This window comes from Salmo trutta, chromosome 15, assembly GCF_901001165.1.
Source record: "Salmo trutta chromosome 15, fSalTru1.1, whole genome shotgun sequence".
Classification (NCBI taxonomy): domain Eukaryota; kingdom Metazoa; phylum Chordata; class Actinopteri; order Salmoniformes; family Salmonidae; genus Salmo; species Salmo trutta.
In genome coordinates this window covers 61,150,507-61,170,518 of record NC_042971.1, presented here as the reverse complement: position 1 = coordinate 61,170,518, position 20,012 = coordinate 61,150,507, and the positions used below count along the sequence as shown (strand labels likewise).

General features: G+C 45.0%; 1 protein-coding gene and 1 long non-coding RNA gene across 2 annotated transcripts; both read left to right on the top strand.

The window, feature by feature from the left end:
• The first annotated feature begins 3,350 nt into the window (after nucleotides 1-3,350).
• LOC115148356 (uncharacterized) lies at nucleotides 3,351-4,743 on the top strand. Its single transcript, XM_029690269.1, has 2 exons — nucleotides 3,351-3,460; nucleotides 3,582-4,743. Exon 2 carries the CDS (start codon nucleotides 3,814-3,816, stop codon nucleotides 4,741-4,743), a length of 930 nt encoding a protein of 309 aa, XP_029546129.1. The 5' UTR covers nucleotides 3,351-3,460; nucleotides 3,582-3,813.
• Nucleotides 4,744-13,748: 9,005 nt separating this feature from the next.
• On the top strand, nucleotides 13,749-15,388 carry LOC115148268 (uncharacterized). The gene is made up of 2 exons (XR_003866624.1): nucleotides 13,749-14,134; nucleotides 14,645-15,388. It is a non-coding gene; the product is annotated as an uncharacterized LOC115148268 (long non-coding RNA).
• Nucleotides 15,389-20,012: the final 4,624 nt, after the last annotated feature.

Here is a 20,012-nt window from a genome sequence, read left to right as displayed (position 1 = left end):
CTCGTAGAAGTCACCCAGTTGGGCAGAGACTCGTAGAAGTCACCCAGTTGGGCAGAGACTCGTAGAAGTCACCCAGTTAGGCAGAGACTCGTAGAAGTCACCCAGTTAGGCAGAGACTCGTAGAAGTCACCCAGTTAGGCAGAGACTCGTAGAAGTCACCCAGTTAGGCAGAGACTCGTAGAAGTCACCCAGTTAGGCAGAGACTCGTAGAGACTCGTAGAAGTCACCCAGTTGGGCAGAGACTCGTAGAAGTCACCCAGTTGGGCAGAGACTCGTAGAAGTCACCCAGTTGGGCAGAGACTCGTAGAAGTCACCCAGTTAGGCAGAGACTCGTAGAAGTCACCCAGTTAGGCAGAGACTCGTAGAAGTCACCCAGTTAGGCAGAGACTCGTAGAAGTCACCCAGTTGGGCAGAGACTCGTAGAAGTCACCCAGTTAGGCAGAGACTCGTAGAAGTCACCCAGTTAGGCAGAGACTCGTAGAAGTCACCCAGTTAGGCAGAGACTCGTAGAAGTCACCCAGTTGGGCAGAGACTCGTAGAAGTCACCCAGTTGGGCAGAGACTCGTAGAAGTCACCCAGTTGGGCAGAGACTCGTAGAAGTCACCCAGTTAGGCAGAGACTCGTAGAAGTCACCCAGTTGGGCAGAGACTCGTAGAAGTCACCCAGTTGGGCAGAGACTCGTAGAAGTCACCCAGTTGGGCAGAGACTCGTAGAAGTCACCCAGTTAGGCAGAGACTCGTAGAAGTCACCCAGTTAGGCAGAGACTCGTAGAAGTCACCCAGTTAGGCAGAGACTCGTAGAAGTCACCCAGTTGGGCAGAGACTCGTAGAAGTCACCCAGTTGGGCAGAGACTCGTAGAAGTCACCCAGTTAGGCAGAGACTCGTAGAAGTCACCCAGTTGGGCAGAGACTCGTAGAAGTCACCCAGTTAGGCAGAGACTCGTAGAAGTCACCCAGTTAGGCAGAGACTCGTAGAAGTCACCCAGTTGGGCAGAGACTCGTAGAAGTCACCCAGTTGGGCAGAGACTCGTAGAAGTCACCCAGTTGGGCAGAGACTCGTAGAAGTCACCCAGTTGGCAGAGACTCGTAGAAGTCACCCAGTTAGGCAGAGACTCGTAGAAGTCACCCAGTTAGGCAGAGACTCGTAGAAGTCACCCAGTTAGGCAGAGACTCGTAGAAGTCACCCAGTTAGGCAGAGACTCGTAGAAGTCACCCAGTTAGACAGAGACTCGTAGAAGTCACCCAGTTGGGCAGAGACTCGTAGAAGTCACCCAGTTAGGCAGAGACTCGTAGAAGTCACCCAGTTAGGCAGAGACTCGTAGAAGTCACCCAGTTAGGCAGAGACTCGTAGAAGTCACCCAGTTAGGCAGAGACTCGTAGAAGTCACCCAGTTAGGCAGAGACTCGTAGAAGTCACCCAGTTAGGCAGAGACTCGTAGAAGTCACCCAGTTAGGCAGATGAGTTTCTTGCCAACTTCAGAGCAGAACAATATTACAGCGATATCCCAGGAGATGGATTTGTGTTTTGGATGACCATGACCCAACTGCACTTCAGCTCAGACGGATGGCCTGACATTCTCCTGTATAAGTGTCTGATACAGAGCAGAATTCATGGTTCCTTCTATTAAGGCAAGTTGTCCAGGTCCTGAGGCAGCAAAGCATCCCCAAACCATCACATAACCACCACCATGCTTGACCGGTTGGTTGTATTTAGTTTTTACTGTGGAATTCAGTGGTTGGTTTTTGCAAGACATAATTGGATCCATCTTGTCCAAAAAGTTGGCTCAAGTTTGCCAAAAAGCACCTGGAAGATCAAGGCTCTTTGTAGAATGTTCTATGGACAGATGGGTCTTGCTGACCGAGGTAGTCTTGCCTCTGGGCTGTACCGTCGAGGCCATGGGCTATCCTGGTAGGGCTGCTGTACCAGTTTGGTGTTATGCCCCCTCACGGCCTACCTGCTGGTTCTGGGCTTCTCTGTACAGGCGGTGGCTATAAGCATCACGGGCTGCTGTCTTGGAGGAGTCATCGCCAACATCAAATACTGGATGGATGGGGACATGGACCTCCGGTGGGTGGGTTTACTTAGGTCCGCATCCCAAATGGCACCCTAATCCCTACATAGTGCACTACTTTTGACTAGGTCCCATAGGTCTCTGGTCAAAATGTAGTATACTATGAGATTTTAAATTTTGTGAATTCTCAAATCAACGGTAAACAATACCTTGGTTCTAAAGGTAAACGTGATGTCATTCTGATGAGAGAAGATTCCACGGTAGCTCCATGGACATCTGGAAATGGGAAGGGACTTGATCCCAATGAATAATGCTCATTGACTTTAGTATAGTAATAAAGAGCTTATTAGAATAGGTTAGAATTGTGTTAGGTCGGTTAGATTCCAGCTGTTTACTCATTTTGCTGGATAATGACTCGAAACAGTGCAGACGTTAAAACGGTCCAGTGTAAGAGATTAACCCAGATGACGCTGATGGAGTCGTCACATACACCCCATGATCCTCTAGTTCTCTGTGAACGTGTCTCGTCATTACAGGGTCATGGGCCGGTCATCCTGCTAGGCTAATCTCTCTGTTTGTTGTTTTGGGTCTGTTTTGGGTATGTTATTGTGTGTCTTGTTGTGGGTGTGTTGTTTTGGGTCTGTCAACAAAACAAAGGAGCTGATCGTGGATGACAGGAGACAGTAACGAGAGCACACCCCCATCCACGTCGACAGGGTAGCAGTGGAGAAGGTGAAAAGCTTCAAGTTCCTCAGCGTGCACATCACAGACAACCTGAAATGGTCCATCCACACAGACAGTGTGGTGAAGAAGGTGCAACAGCATCTCTTCAACCTCAGGAGACTGAAGAAATTTGGCTTGACCCTTAACACCCTCACACACTTTAACAGATGCGCCATTGAGAGCATCCTGTCGGCCTGTATCACCGCCTGGTACTGCAATTGCACCGTCCGTGAACACAGGGCTCTACAGAGGATGGTGCAGTCTGCACAACACATAATTGAGGGCACACTGCCTGCCCTCCAGGAAATCTACAGCACCCGGTGTCACTGGAAGGCCAAGAAGATCATCAAGGACCTCAGCCACCTGAGCCACGACCTGTTCACCCTGCTACCATCTAGAAGATCATCAAGGACCTCAGCCACCCGAGCCACGACCTGTTCACCCTGCTACCATCTAGAAGATCATCAAGGACCTCAGCCCCCCGAGCCACGGCCTGTTCACCCCTCTACCATTGTTGAGCTGAATATCAGGAGTGAGTCAAAGAACTACACTTCCCAGAGTGCACCAGCAGCAGCAAACCGGCTGCTTGTCACCTGATCACCTGATCAATCATTTTCACTTATTTGGAGCACCTGTGAAGGCATGGAGGGCGTCAGTCATTCAGAAGAACAAACTTCAGAGGGAAAACTCCAAGTTCACTCACAGGTTCAGTCCAAAGACGCCAATGGTAAAAGGCTTTAAATGATTAATTCATATTAGTTATTTAGAATGTTATTTAAATGTTTAAACTAATTTAAGTTCATTAAAATGTTTAATTAAGATGGTAACTTTTTGTTCTGTCTTTAAAGGTTTACAACCTAATTTACTGGCTAATTTACTGGCTAAATTACTGGACAGACCAACCAACTGAAGGCAAACTAAAAATAAAAAAGATTGAGTTGGAAAATTGAGTTGTCCCTGTGTCCTTTGGATGGTGAACAAGAGGAGGACTTGACAGTTGTAAACCACGCGGAGCGGCCTGGCCCTGAGGATAAACGGCTTCAGATCCAGAAATAAGCTGTTGACGCAGAGGAAGTCAAGATGGCGGAAGATGTCCTGGGGAAGTCGGTCCAGCAGCTCAAAAAGGAGAGGACCACTGCAAAAAGCAGCTTCACCAGACAAGCCAACTTCATTTCAAGAGGAGCAAGCAGCATGCTTCAAGTGGAGTTAAAGGAGGAATTCGCTAAGCTTTCAGATTGTTTCAGAAAGATGCTCGATGCCAACGATGACTACAGGATTGGACTGGAGGCTGACGTGACTGAGGATGAGGAACCAGGTCTTAATGAACAGCAAGAGGCAGATATTGATAGATCTGTAAATGAAGGTGAAACAAAGTTGGCGGAAATAAGAGACATTGTTCAAACAAACCTGTGGTCGAGGTATGGAAGGAGTGAACTTCTTGTGGCAATCCTGGAAGCAGAAAAAGCCAATGATAAAGCGGCTTATGTACCAGTGGAAAGTGCCAATTTAGAGGGCTATGAAGTGCACCTCGCTCTCTTGGACAAGAGGATAAAAGAGGCCATCTCAGCAATGTCATCATGGGAGCGATGGATCCCTGTAGAATTAAAAGACGAATTAGATGGAAGAGTCAAGGACGTAAGAGCATTCTACTACAGGCTTGAGTCAAGGAGACCTGAATTTGCCACTGCACGGACGACCAATGAGCGAGGCACAGGAGTGAAACTACTACCCCAACCGGCAACATCCACACCAATAGTGAGAATCAAGCCAATCTCTCTACCTATCTTCAATGGAAGCAGGAGAGAATATCACAGATGGAGGAAAGACTGGGAAAGCCTGCAACAGCAGGGAGAGCCATCCGGATCAACTGAAGTTAAGAAGATTCAACTCCTGGAGAGTGTGGATGACAAAATCTCAAAAGACCTCAGACTTTCAACCTACACCACTGCCGATGACATGTTCAGAGTGCTGGAGAACAGGTATGGCAACAAGTCAACCATCATAGTGTAAATCCTGGAAGAGCTGGAGAAGATGCCACATGTGAAAGGGAACCAACCAAGAAAGGTCATTGATCTCATACAGTCAGTGGAGAAGGCTCTAGCAGATCTCACAGAGTTAGGAAACTCTGGAGCCATAAATAACCCACTGGTAATTAGATCCATTGAAAGCAAGTTGCCTGACTTCATTAAAAGAGACTGGGTTATGTTCATGGTTGAACCCAGAAACGATGTCACATCAGACAACCACTTTGTCATGCTCTTGAAGTTCCTGAAAAGTCAAGAAGGAATACTGGAGAGACTCGAACAGCTCAGAACTGAGGAGAAGGTGGAAAAATCGGATCGTTTGGACAAGAAGTATGACAGAAAGATTGCCTCAACAAAAACCACAAGGAAAGAAGAGCTTGATGAGGTATGTGGTGTATGTGGTGATAGTGGGCACAAAAACAAGATCTTCTTCTGTAGAAAGTTCAAAAGACTTAAGCTACCGGAAAAGAGAACTGTATTAGGAAAGCTGGGAGCATGCAGAAAATGTCTCGGATGCCATGATGAAGATGGATACTGCAGAGACACTTTCCTATGCAGAAACAAAGACTGTAAAAGGGAAGGTGGTGCCCCAGACCACCATTTTTTCCTCTGCCCAAAAGGAGAAGTCAAAAGAGGGGAAGAGAAAAAGAGTGGAAGAGACAGCAAAGGTGAAAGCAAGCTAACGGAGGAACAAGAGAAGATCTTGTCTGAACTTTCCCAGGAAATGGCAGATCAATGCAGAAAGGCTTTCACCAACACCAACAAAACCGCAGTGACACTCTGCTTCAGGCCAGTCTGAGCTACTGCAGAGAAATGGGCTCACTGAACTTCCTGTCATCATGATGTTGATGCAAGTCACGGCGAACGCAGGGCAGAAGATTGGGACTTTAATTGACCTTGCTTCAGACACAAACTACATTACCCATAAGGCTGCTGAAAGACTGAGTTTAAGACATGAGAAGATAACTTTAGTTGTTCATGGGGTTGGTGGTATGACCATGAAAGTGAACACACTAAGGTATCTCCTCAAAGTCAGAGTCAAGACACCTAAAGGGACAGAGAGAGCTCATGAAATGGTCTGCTACGGCTTGGATGAATTCGCCAGAGTGCATCAAGTAATTGAACCTGAGAAGTTGAAAAAATTCTTCCCAGAAGTCAAACTTACAGAATTGGAAAGGCCAGAAGAGGTCGAACTTCTCATTAGCCACCGAGAGGGAAGACTCGCTCCCCAGAGGGTAAAAATCATGGGAGACCTCGTCTTGTGGGAGGGTCCATTGGGGAAAACAGTGGGTGGAGCACATCCCGACTTATTTGAAGAAGTGGAGGTTGCACTATATGAGTCCAAAACACACTTTGCTCGCTCCATGAGGACAGCAGCTGTCAAATATCAAGAAATCACAAGTCCAACAACTGACACAGCCCAGCTACAGCAGGAGGATGTGACTCTGACCAAATTTACAGCTGCCAGTAACCGTGAGTTCCTTGAGTGGTGGCACTGGGACAGCATCGGAGCTGCATGTGAGCCAAGATGTGGAGGATGCCGATGTGGAAACTGTCCACCGGGAGGAAAAGAAATGACCCTGGCAGAGGAGAGGGAACTGGAGATCATTAAAGGAGGCCTCACCTACGAGAAGGGGGATGCTCACACACCGGCTCCACATTGGGATGCAAAGTATCCTTGGACGGTAGATCCAGCCTCTCTCCCGAATAACAAAAGTGCAGTCCAGGCTTGTTTCTTAAGAATGGAAAAACAACTAAGCAGGGAGCCAGACTGGAAAGTCGCATATGCTACCCAAATCCACGAAATGGTCGAGCGAGGCGCAGCCATAAAACTCACCAACAAAATCATGGACGAGTGGAATGGACCAGTGTGGTACGTAAGCCACCTGGTGGCACCAAACCCTCATTCGGTAACAACACCGGTTCGTATTGTATGGAATAGTAGCCAGAAATACAAAGGCGTGAGTATGAATGATCTTCTTCTGAAGGGACCAGACGTTCTCAACCCTATAAGAGCTGTCTTGCTGAGGTTCAGAGAGGGGACGTATGCATCTCTAGGAGACATCAAAAAGATGTACAACTCTGTATAGCTGGAGGAGCGTGAGATGCATCTTCACAGGTTCCTCTGGAGGGACAGCCCAGTTGAAGAGATAAGTGAATATGCAATAACCAGAGTCAACATTGGGGACAGACCTGCTGGTTGCATTGCTCAGTTGGCTATGAGGGAAACAGCACGCCTGCCCAACTTTCTTCACTTGGAGGATGAGCGCAGAGTCATTGAAGAGGACAGTTATGTGGATGACCTCTTAACCTCCCAAAATGACCTGGATAAACTTGACAAAATCACAGCAAATGTAGAAGAGATCTTGAAAGCTGGAGGGTTCTTCCTCAAACCATGGGTCCGGTCAGGGCAAAGTGGGAGGCAAGGAATGGAGGTGGAGGGTCTATCAAAGGCACAAAGCAAAACCTTAATTCTTCCAAATCAAATGAGGGATGAAGACAACAAAGCCTTGGGTATCGGCTACCGAATGGATGAAGACAAGCTCTACATGTTAACCTCAGTTAACTTTTCAAAAAGGAAAAAGAAGATGAGAGTTGGGAAAAATCTTCTCAAGGAGGAGGTGAGAACTGAGACACCTAACCCACTGACTAGGAGGGCCCTCTTAAGCCAAGTGGCTGGACTGTACGACCCAATTGGCTTAGTTACACCTGCCAAACAGAAGGGAGCAATTCTTGTTCGAAAAGCATTCCAAGAGGGAGGGGGTGGAAAACTAACCCAAGAAACCTGGGACCAACCTCTCTCAGAAAGCCTCAGGGAAGAAGCCATCCAGCTTTTTGAAGAATATGTGCAGCTTGGAGAGGTGAAATTCCACAGGAGCCTCACACCAGCTGGCTGGGAAGGGAAACCGTGGGGCATCACATTCTCTGATGGAAGTGATAAAACCTATGGAGCTGTGATGTACTTAAGATGGGAGACAAGTCAAGGCACTAAAGTTCGATTTGTTGAATCAAAAGCCAAGCTGACACCCCTGGATCAGAAGGGAGACGCTGTAAAAGCTGAGATCTGTGGTGCTGTCTTCGCAGCCAGGATCAGGAAGTATGTGGAAAAGCATGCTCGAATGAAGATCGAGAGATGGTTCCATCTACTTGACAGTCAAACGGTCTTGGGAGCCATTCAAAGAGTCAGTTATGGGTACAAAACCTTCTTTGCAAACAGAGTGGGTGAAATCCAGAAGGCTGGACAAGTGCAAGACTGGTGGTGGATCCGTGGGGATCTAAACATAGCTGACATCATAACAAGAGGGGGTGCTCCTGAAGATTTGAAGGAGAATTCCACATGGCAAGAGGGACCAGAGTTCCTAAAGTGGCCAGTGGAGGAGTGGCCTATAAAATCAGCTGGAGAGGTTGCAGCTCATGCCAGGGAGAGTGTAAACAAGCTCCAGAGGAAGGCATTCTCAGGTGCATTGACAAGAGCTGAAGCGAGAAGTAGTCAGCAGAAAGAAGACCTACAAGGCACTCAGGGAAGTCCAAAGAGTGAAACTCAAGAGGGAATACCTGTGGTGAACCCAACTCTTCTTAGAAGGAAGCCCACTGGTTGGGTTAAAGATCTTGTGGAAGTAAGAAGATTCAGTAGCCTGTCCAAACTGGTGAGAGTTGCCTGGGTTTGTCTAGCAGCCAAGCAGTGGCTGAAGAGGAAGGGCCGGGCCCCTAAACAGGCAAAGAGGGAGGTAAGATCACCCAAGCAAGCTGTGCCGACTGTCAAAGAACATGAAGATGCACTCAAAGACCTTTTTCTCGCAGCTCAAGAAGGTACAGATTTTTCAGACACAACTCAGCGGATTGACAGTGTACAAAGATGTGAAGTCTGGGCTGCTAGTTTGTGGAGGCAGAATTCAGACATTCAACGAAGATAAGACAGCAGTGCCAGTTTTACCCTTTGAAGCATGGGTATCTACACTGCTGGCACAGGAATCCCACAAAGCAAATCACGAGGGAGTGGCAGGAACCCTTCTCCGGATGAGGAACAAAGCCTGGGTAATAAAAGGCCGTAGACTAGCCAAGAAAATGGTTGACAGCTGTGTGGTCTGCAGGAAAAACAAGGCAAAACAGTGTCAACAAATCATGGCTGACCTGCCTCTAGAACGAACAGGCCCAGCTGCACCTTTTGAATTCACCGCCATGGACCTGTTCGGCCCTTATGAAGTGAAAGATGAGGTCAAGAAGAGAACTAGACTCAAAGTATGGGGAATAGTCTTCTGCTGCATGGCTTCCCGAGCCATACACACTGAAGTGGTGAGTGACATGTCATCTGAAGGATTCCTGCTAGCCTATCAAAGGTTCACTTCACTGAGAGGACACCCCAGGAAACTGGTCAGACCCTGGCACAAACTTTGTGGGAGCCAAACCCGCACTTCAAAAATTCTTTAACCAACAAAATAAGTCTGAACTTGAAGACACAGCTGTCAAGCATGGTACAGAATGGTCATGGAAGATCCACCCTGCAGACTCTCCCCATAGGAATGGTGCCGCAGAGGCAGCTGTCAAAGTAGTGAAGCGGGTGTTGAGCAACCTTGGTGGAGATGGTGGTTTTACGTGGGGAGAATTCAAAACTTTTCTCTTCATGGCAGCCAACCTTGCTAATGAGAGACCCATCGATGCAAGAACTCAAAGCAGAGAAGACTGTGTAGAGTACATCACCCCGAATGCTCTGCTTTTAGGACGTACCAATCCAAAGGGAGACCCTGGAGATTTCCAGTTTGATGGCTACCCTTACAAAAGACTTAAACATATTCAAGCAGAGGTAAGCCATTTCTGGAATAAGTGGAGCCAATTGGCTGGACCTAATCTGTTCATAAGGAACAAATGGCACACCAAAAAGAGAAATGTTGCTGTTGGAGATGTGGTCTGGTTGGCTGACCAAAACACGCTAAGAGGACAGTACAAGCTGGCTAGAGTGGTAGGTGTCAATGCTGACAGCAAAGGCATCGTTAAAGGTGTGCTTGTGAAGACTTTTCCCAGCTATCCTGTTCACATCACAAAGTCAAACAGCAAAAAAGGTGAAAGAACGAAGAGGCTTCAAAACAAAATCCCAGGTACAATTCTTCATAGAGATGTCAGATGCCTTGTCATTCTACTACCCATTGAAGAACAGAGGTGTGAAGGGCTTGTGACCTCTCTGGATTTGAAACAAACCAGGAGCTCAAGTGGGAGGTGTTGAGCTGAATATCAGGAGTGAGTCAAAGAACTACACTTCCCAGAGTGCACCAGCAGCAGCAAACCGGCTGCTTGTCACCTGATCACCTGATCAATCATTTTCACTTATTTGGAGCACCTGTGAAGGCATGGAGGGCGTCAGTCATTCAGAAGAACAAACTTCAGAGGGAAAACTCCAAGTTCACTCACAGGTTCAGTCCAAAGATGCCAATGGTAAAAGGCTTAAATGATTAATTCATATTAGTTATTTAGAATGTTTAAACTAATTTAAGTTCATTAAAATGTTTAATTAAGATGGTAACTTTTTGTTCTGTCTTTAAAGGTTTACAAGCTAATTTACTGGCTAATTTACTGGCTAAATTACTGGACAGACAACCAACTGAAGGCAAACTAAAAATAAAAAAGATTGAGTTGGAAAATTGAGTTGTCCCTGTGTCCTTTGGATGGTGAACAAGAGGAGGACTTGACAACCATCTAGAAGATCATCAAGGACCTCAGCCACCCCGAGCCACGGCCTGTTCACCCTGCTACCATCTAGAAGGCAGAGACAGTACAGGTGCATCAAAGCTGGGACCGAGAGACTGAAAAACAGTTATCTTCAGGCCATAATTGTCACCATGAGCCGGCCTCCACCCAGTACCCTGCCCTGAACTTCAGTCACTGTTACTAGCCAGCTACCACCCGGTACCCTGCCCTGAACTTCAGTCACTGTTACTAGCCGGCTACCACCCGGTACTCTACCCTGCAACTTAGAGACTGCTGCCCTATGTACATAGTCATGTAACACTGGTCACTTTAATAATGTTTACATGCTGTTTTTAACCACTTCATATGTATATACTGTATTCTAGTCAAGGCTCATCCTATATAACTACTGCTGTACACACCTTTCCTATTTGTACACTGTCCATACATGCCATTATATACTGTACATGCCATTATATACTGTACATGCCATTATATACTGTACTTGTGTATATATATTTATATTTCAAACTCTGACATTGCTCGTTCTGACATTGTTTTAAATTTCTTGATCAAATAGCACACAACAACAACAACAAAAAAGGCAGAGATTAATTTGTTTTTGCTCACTTTAATACATTGTACAGGATGCAAAAAGGTGATTGACATTTCGACGTCAAGCTGTCGTCTACACTGACCTGACCTGACCATTGCACTCATATTTATAGCCTAGTGGCCCAATGAGACACAACAATGTAAAAACTATTGTAATGATAATGTTTCAATGTAAATAATCGCACACAAAAAATAAGCGCATTAGTGTGTCTCGTTAATCAATAGGCCATGTCAAAATATACATAGGTGATATTTCGGTGTCTGTGAATCCGGAAGACAGAGACCCAAAACAATCAAGGCAATAATATAGGAATGAGGATAGTGAAAAATGATCATTTAGACCCACAGTGTCTAAGGAGTGCTGCAGAATGCCTCTTTTTGTTTTAGTTCACGTACGATGTCACCTCTTGGTGAAATGTGGCCGTGTTATATGGCTACAAAGCGGAGGGAGGAAGGTGAGCCATGGTCGCCTTAATGCAGTAACATAGTCAAGTGTTTTTATTGGGCTACAAATAGCAGCCTTATGTTCTGCGACGCTACATGTCAATGCTCGTTTAGATTGATCGATATAAGCTGCCCCGCAGATGCATTTCAACGTGTATATGACATTTGTGGTGCTACAAATATTGAAGATTTGGATATTGTATGATTGAACTGTTCTCGGGTGGTAAACAACGTTAGTATTGGTCGTATTGTCGCAATGTACACAGTGGCCAGACTTTGTAATTTCCATGGGGCTGGGAGGCAAGTGTCACGCTTCTTGGGTAGCAGCTTGCCGTGTGTAACGGAATCGGTTCGACGCTAGGGGCCAATGTTGTGAACTCTGGTAGATTTTGACCAGCTCTGAGAATGTTCCAGTGTTTTCAATACAATTCATTTGACGCGACCAGCACATGGGCTCTACTCCGCGGAAAAACAAACGTTGCGGCTTTGACGTCCAGTCTCCCCAGCACGGGTATAGATAGACCTGTTAAATGACAATCTGACACATCATACCAGCGTGGTAGGAACCTGGTGTACTAAATCTATGTCTGTACTACAGTTCCTTCAGTTTGAGGAATTTACCCATCGGTATGTTCCGCTTGAAGGTGTACGAGGTGGTTACTGTCTGCGCCTGAACGTTTATTCCTACTCTGCGATTTGCGGAAGATGGTAGACTCGGAACTTGTTTTCTTTATTTTTGTGGATTGTAAAATCCAAGAAGTCTATTTTCTCCCAAATCAAATTGTATTACTCACATACACATGGTTAGCGGATGTTAATGAGAGTGTAGCGAAATGCTTGTGCTTCTAGTTCCGACAGTGCAGTAATATCTAACAAGTAATCTAACAATTCCCCTACAACTACTTTATACACACAAATCTAAATGGATAGAATATGTACATGTAAATATATTTACGAGCGATGGCGAGCAGCATAGGCAAGATGCAATAGATGGTATAAGATACAGTATATACATGTGATATGAGTAATGTAAGATATGTAAACATTATTAAAGTGCCATTGTTTACAGTGATCCATTTATTAAAGTGGCCAATGATTTGAGTCTCTATGTAGGCAGCAGCCTCTCTGAGTTAGTGATGGCTGTTTAGAAGTCTAATGGCCTTGAGATAGAAGCTGTTTTTCAGTCTCTCGGTCCCAGCTTTGATGCACCTATACTGACCTCGCCTTCTGGATGGTAGCGGGGTGAACAGGCAGTGGCTCGGGTGGTTGTTGTCTTTGATCTTTTTGGCCTTCCTGTGACATCGGGTGGTGTAGGTGTCATGGAGGGCAGGTAGTTTGACCACGGTGATGCGTTGTGCAGACCGCACCACCCTCTGGAGAGCCTTACGGTTCAGGGCGGTGCAGTTGCCGTACCAGGCGGTGATACATTCCGACTTCTCTCTGCTGTGAATTTGAGATTGGGGTCAGATAAGTTAATATAAGAAATGCACTAGTACCATTCCATACCCGTAGGATGTAGTCTATGTAGCTTTTCCAAAGGGCTACATTCTGGAAAAATCCTCAGTTTCCACCTCATTTTGTGGGTAGTGTGCACTTAGCCTGTCTTCTCTTGAGAGCCAGGTCTGCCTACAGCGGCCTTTCTCAATAGCAAGGCTATGCTCACTGAATCTGTACATAGTCAAAGCTTTCCTTAAGTTTGGGTCAATCACAGTGGTCAGGTATTCTGCCACTGTGTACTCTCTGTTTAGGGACAAATAGCATTCTAGTTTGCTCAGTTTTTTTGTTAATTTTTTCCAATGTGTCAAGTAATTATCTTTTTGTTTTCTCATGATTTAGTTGGGTCTAATTGTGTTGCTGTCCTGGGGCTCTGTGGGGTCTGTTTGTGTTTGTGAACAGAGCCCCAGGACCAGCTTGCTTAGGGGACCAGCTTGCTCCAGGTTAAACACTCTGTGGGTGAGTGCTTTGTTATGGAAGGTTTGGGAATCACTTCCTTTTAGGTGGTTGTAGAATTTAACAGCTTTTTTCTGGATTTTGATAATTAGTGGGTATCTGCCTAATTCTGCTCTGCGTGCATTATTTGGTGTTTCATGTTGTACACAGAGGATATTTTTGTACAATTCTGCATGCAGAGTCTCAATTTGGTGTTTGTCCCATTTTGTGAATTATTGGTTGGTGAGCGGACCCCAGACCTCACAACCATAAAGGGTAATTGGTTTAAAAACCCATTTAAAAATCTCTCTCTCTCTAGGTGGGTGGGTACTGTGATGGGAGGCTTCTCTTGACGGTAATAGGGGTTGCCAGTGCTGTTCTCTACCGAGGATCCTGGCACAGTGCTGTTCTCTACCGAGGTTCCTGGCACAGTGCTGTTCTCTACCGAGGTTCCTGGCACAGTGCTGTTCTCTACCGAGGTTCCTGGCACAGTGCTGTTCTCTACCGAGGTTCCTGGCACAGTGCTGTTCTCTACCGAGGTTCCTGGCACAGTGCTGTTCTCTACCGAGGTTCCTGGCACAGTGCTGTTCTCTACCGAGGTTCCTGGCACAGTGCTGTTCTCTACCGAGGTTCCTGGCACAGTGCTGTTCTCTACCGAGGTTCCTGGCACACAAACACCTCTATCATGGTCATCATAGGAGCCATTGAAGGTAACAGGGAAATCAATAATGAAGAGAGATTAGGATGTCTTCCAGAGTATGAGATGTTTTATTGACAAAGACGAGCAAAGACATGACAGGAGCCCGGGAGAAAACTGTCGTACAGCTCTCAAGTACATTTTCTCAAAGCCTTACTTCCTTGTTCATCTCTGTTTATACCTGGTTTTGCATCATAATGTGTCTTGCAATAATCAAATTCAACATATCACTGTGAAAATACTGCCCCCTAGGGGGCTGTGAAAATACTGCCCCCTAGCCCAGACAGGTTATTGATGAAATCCTGCATCAAGACGTATGTTCACTATACTAGAGGACTGACAGGGGGTGCTGTTCTGAAGCCACCGTCCGTCAGGTGGATACTATAGTACACAGAAGTGTTCAAAATAACTCCTACAGTGCCTGTCAGAACTCAAAACACACAATTCTGTTTCTTTCTTTTAGTGCACTTTCTCATTCTAAGTAAGTTTATAATTTACAAAGGCTGTATTTTCCCCATTACAGTGTATCAGAGCTATAAATGGACATGCCTACAGATGGTATCTGATGTCCCCTCTGGAGAGGACGTGCAGAACTTGCCCAGTGTCAACGGTGGAAATTGGGGAAGTCAATGCGGCATTAGAGAATGAACAAACTATCCCCACGACCATACAAACTAATGGAGCCATACTGGGGGATACCCGATTCGAGGATAAAAGTCAAGTGTGGACTGAACGAAGCCATTTCTACAGTCACCTCCAAAATAGATGAGAAGAAAAGACTACATCAGATAAATAATACAAATGCTGAGCTATATTGTCTTCAAATAATTTTTTGGGGGAAATTGTATTATTTTATACTAATACAATTACTGAGAGAAAGAGAAAATAATTATATTTATCAAAATTATTGGCACCCCTGTTTTTAATACTCCGGCAAAACTCCCCTTGTGAGGATAAGGAATGATCCCTCAGAATGAAGAAGGTGTGAGGGATCATTCCTCCATACAGACTCTTTCCAGATCCCTGATACCTTTTCAGTCTGTGCTTAATAAAGGACTACCCTCTTCTATTCAAACCACAGGTTTTCAATGGAGTTCTAGTCCATTGAAAGTAATTAGCGTAGTTATTGTTTTACATTTTATCAATGTATTTTAGAAGTACAGACATACCTAACTGTGATGTTTTTAATACACTGATTCTACTAATATTAGTGTTGCATTTGAAAGTTTATTTTTTCTCAGAAAAATAAAGATGAAAAAACCTTAAACAGCATTTTTATACCTTGAGTGAAACAGAAGTATCAAAGCGTTGTGTTTATATAATGGACATGAGGTCTACCGTTGCTCATGTGAGCCCTGATAAGAGGTCACTTTACTCAGGATTCCCCTTTTGGATCAATCTTGTTGCTACGGCAGAACAGATATCCTACTCTGTGGATGCTACTGTGAGGTCAAAGATATTGCATAACATCTCACCAGACGATTCTGCTGTATCTGACCAGTTGAGTCGATACTGCTGTATATGACCAGTTGAGTCGATTCTGCTGTATATGACCAGTTGAGTCGATTCTGCTGTATATGACCAGTTGAGTCGATTCTGCTGTATATGATTAGTTGAGTCGATACTGCTGTATATGACCAGTTGAGTCGATTCTGCTGTATCTGACCAGTTGAGTCGATATGGTGCAAAGTTTTGCTTCCTTGTTCTGCTGAAAACACTATAATCCAGTTATTACTATATAAAATGGGCAATTACACATTGATCCAGTGATCCATGAAGGCTTAGGAATGACAAAGTTCAATCGAGTTAAGAATCAACTCTAAGCCCATGCTTACTAACAGATGTTGGTGAGTTTATGTGAGAGAGAAGAGAGAGCTACTGTATTTACAGTGGTAGACAACAGAGAGCTGCTGTATTTAGTGTTAGAGAACAGAGCACTGCTGTACTTAGTGGTAGAGAACAGAGCTGCTGTATTTACAGTGGTAGAGAACAGAGCTGCTGTATTTACAGTGGTAGAGAAGAGAGAGCTGCTGTATTTACAGTGGTAGAGAACAGAGAGCTGCTGTATTTACTGGTAGAGAACAGAGAACTGCTGTACTTAGTGGTAGAGAACAGAGAGCTGATGTACTTACAGTGGTAGAGAACAGAGAGATGCTGTATTTTCAGTGGTAGAGAACAGAGAGATGCTGTATTTTCAGTGGTAGAGAACAGAGAGCTGCTGTACTTAGTGGTAGAGAACAGAGAGCTGATGTACTTAGTGGTAGAGAACAGAGAGCTGATGTACTTAGTGGTAGAGAACAGAGAGCTGATGTACTTACAGTGGTAGAGAACAGAGAGCTGCTGTACTTACAGTGGTAGAGAACAGAGAGCTGCTGTACTTAGTGGTAGAGAACAGAGAGCTGATGTACTTAGTGGTAGAGAACAGAGAGCTGCTGTACTTACAGTGGTAGAGAACAGAGAGCTGCTGTACTTAGTGGTAGAGAACAGAGAGCTGCTGTACTTACAGTGGTAGAGAACAGAGAGCTGCTGTATTTACAGTGGTAGAGAACAGAGAGCTGCTGTATTTACAGTGGTAGAGAACAGAGAGCTGCTGTACTTAGTGGTAGAGAACAGAGAGCTGCTGTATTTACAGTGGTAGAGAACAGAGCGCTGCTGTATTTAGTGTTAGAGAACAGAAAGCTGCTGTATTTACAGTGGTAGAGAAGAGAGAGCTGCTGTACTTAGTGGTAGAGAACAGAGAGCTGCTGTACTTAGTGGTAGAGAACAGAGAGCTGCTGTACTTACAGTGGTAGAGAACAGAGAGCTGCTGTACTTAGTGGTAGAGAGCTGCTGTACTTACAGTGGTAGAGAGCTGATGTATTTAGTGGTAGAGAACAGAGAGCTGCTGTATTTACAGTGGTAGAGAACAGAGAGCTGCTGTATTTACAGTGGTAGAGAACAGAGAGCTGCTGTACTTACAGTGGTAGAGAACAGAGAGCTGCTGTACTTAGTGGTAGAGAACAGAGAGCCGATGTACTTACAGTGGTAGACAACAGAGAGCTGCTGTATTTACAGTGGTAGAGAACAGAGAGCTGCTGTACTTACAGTGGTAGAGAACAGAGAGCTGCTGTATTTACAGTGGTAGAGAACCGAGCGCTGCTGTATTTAGTGTTAGAGAACAGAGAGCTGCTGTACTTAGTGGTAGAGAACAGAGAGCTGCTGTACTTAGTGGTAGAGAACAGAGAGCTGCTGTACTTAGTGGTAGAGAACAGAGAGCTGCTGTATTTACAGTGGTAGAGAACAGAGAGCTGCTGTACTTAGTGGTAGAGAACAGAGAGCTGCTGTATTTACAGTGGTAGAGAACAGAGAGCTGCTGTACTTACAGTGGTAGAGAAGAGAGAGCTACTGTACTTAGTGGTAGAGAAGAGAGTGCTGGTGTACTTATGTAACAGTGTAGGTTCCATCCCTCTCTTCGCCCTAACCTGGGCTCGAACACATCAACAACTGACACCCCACGAAGCATCGTTACCCATCGCGCCACAAAAGCCACGGCCCTTGCAGTGCAAGGGGAAAACCTACTTCAAGTCTCAGAGCGAGTGACGTCACTGATTGAAACGCTATTAGCGCGCACCACCGCTAACTAACTAGCCATTTCACATCGGTTACACTTAGTGGTAGAGGCTTGTGTCGTGGAGCACCAGGGCAGTGGAGCCTGTCACCAGCAGAGCAGTGGTGACCCAGAACAGGGTGAGGACACATGGATTAGGCTGCATGTCTAACTGTGTTTAGTTTCTCTATGTCCACACTAGGAACGGCATGGTTGTGGCAGTATGTAACAAAGCAATACTCTATCTGTGATGATGCCTATAACAGGAAGAGGGAAAGTAAACTGTGTCAACAATACTGCTAACCAGTACTGTATTGTGCTGGCTCAGATATTTTCTTGTCACATTATCCTTTCCAGCACGGCTCTGTGGATACGTAAGCAGTACAGCTCAGCTTGGCATAGTCAGAGCCATTTTCTTACAGAGTTCAGACAACTCTTTGTTAGGGGTGCATATACAAGTCGGAAGTTTACATACACTTAGGTTGGAGTCGATAAAACTCGTTTTTCAACCACTCCACAAATTTCTTGTTAACAAACTATAGTTTTTGCAAGTCGGTTAGGACATCTACTTTGTGCATGACACAAGTCATTTTTCCAACAATTGTTTACAGACAGATTATTTCACTTAGGATTCACTGTTTCACAATTCCAGTGGGTCAGAAGTTTAGACACTAAGTTGACTGTACCTTTAAACAGCTTGGAAAATTCCAGAAAATGACATCATGGCTTTAGAAGCTTCTGATAGGCTAATTGACATCATTTGAGTCAATTGGAGGTGTACCTGTGGATGTATTTCAAGGCCTACCTTCAAACTCAGTGCCTCTTTGCTTGACATCATGGGAAAATCAAAAGAAATCAGCCAAGACTTCAGAAAAAAACTTGTAGACCTCCACAAGTCTGGTTCATCCTTGTCAGCAATTTCCAAATCCCTGAAGGTACCACGTTCATCTGCACAAACAATAGTTCACAAGTATGGACACCATGGGACCACGCAGCCGTCATACCGCTCAGGAAGGAGACACATTCTGTTTCCTAGAGATGAACGTACTTTGGTGCGAAAAGTGCGAATCAATCCCAGAACAACAGCAAAGGACCTTGTGAAGATGCTGGAGGAAACAGGTACAAAAGTATCTATATCCACAGTAAAACGAGTCCTATATCGACATAACCTGAAAGGTCGCTCAGCAAAGGAAGAAGCCACTCCTCCAAACCGCCATAAAATAGCCAGACTACGTTTTGCAACTGCACATGGGGACAAAGATCGTACTTTTTGGAGAAATGTCCTCTGATCTGATGAAACAAAAATAGAACTGTTTGGCCATAATGACCATCGTTATGTTTGGAGGAAAAAGGGGGAGGCTTGCCAGCCAAAGAACACCATCCCAACCGTGAAGCACAGGGGTGGCAGCATCATGATGTGGGGGTGCTTTGCTGCAGGAAGGACTGGTGCACTTCACAAAATAGATGGCATCATGAGGAGGAAAATTATGTGGATATATTGAAGCAACATCTCAAGACATCAGTCAGGAAGTTAAAGCTTGGTCGCAAATGGGTCTTCCAAATGGACAATGACCCCAAGCACACTTCCAAAGTTGTGGCAAAATGGCTTAAGGACAACAAAGTCAAGGTATTGGAGTGGCCATCACAAAGCCCTGACCTCAATTCTATAGAAAATTTGTGGGCAGAACCGAAAAAGCGTGTGCGAGTAAGGAGGCCTACAAACCTGACTCAGTTACACCAGCTCTGTCAGGAGGAATGGGCCAAAATTCACCCAACTTATTGTGGGAAGCTTGTGGAAGGCTACCTGAAACGTTTGACCCAAGTTAAACAATATAAAGGCAATGCTACCAAATACTAATTGAGTGTATGTAAACTTCTGACCCACTGGGAATGTGATGAAAGAAATAAAAGCTGAAATAAATCATTCTCTCTACTATTATTCTGACATTTCACATTCTTATAATAAAGTGGTGATCCTAACTGACCTAAGACAGGGAATTAATTTACTAGGATTAAATGTCAGGAATTGTGAAAAACGGAGTTTAAATGTATTTGGCTAAGGTGAACTTCCGACTTCAACTGTATGTGTCAGAGACTAAACATACATATGAAAATATAACATCAACATTGGGGGCAGGGCTTTTTTCCCTCTTCCCTACAGAGATAAGATGTTCATAATTTGTTGCACGATTTTATTGGCTTAGATAGTTAAACTGAATGGCTTTCATATGACTCTATAAAGTATATCTTTAATTGCCTACATCGCACATTTTTCTGTAATGGGCCTCAGCGTAGATTGTATAAC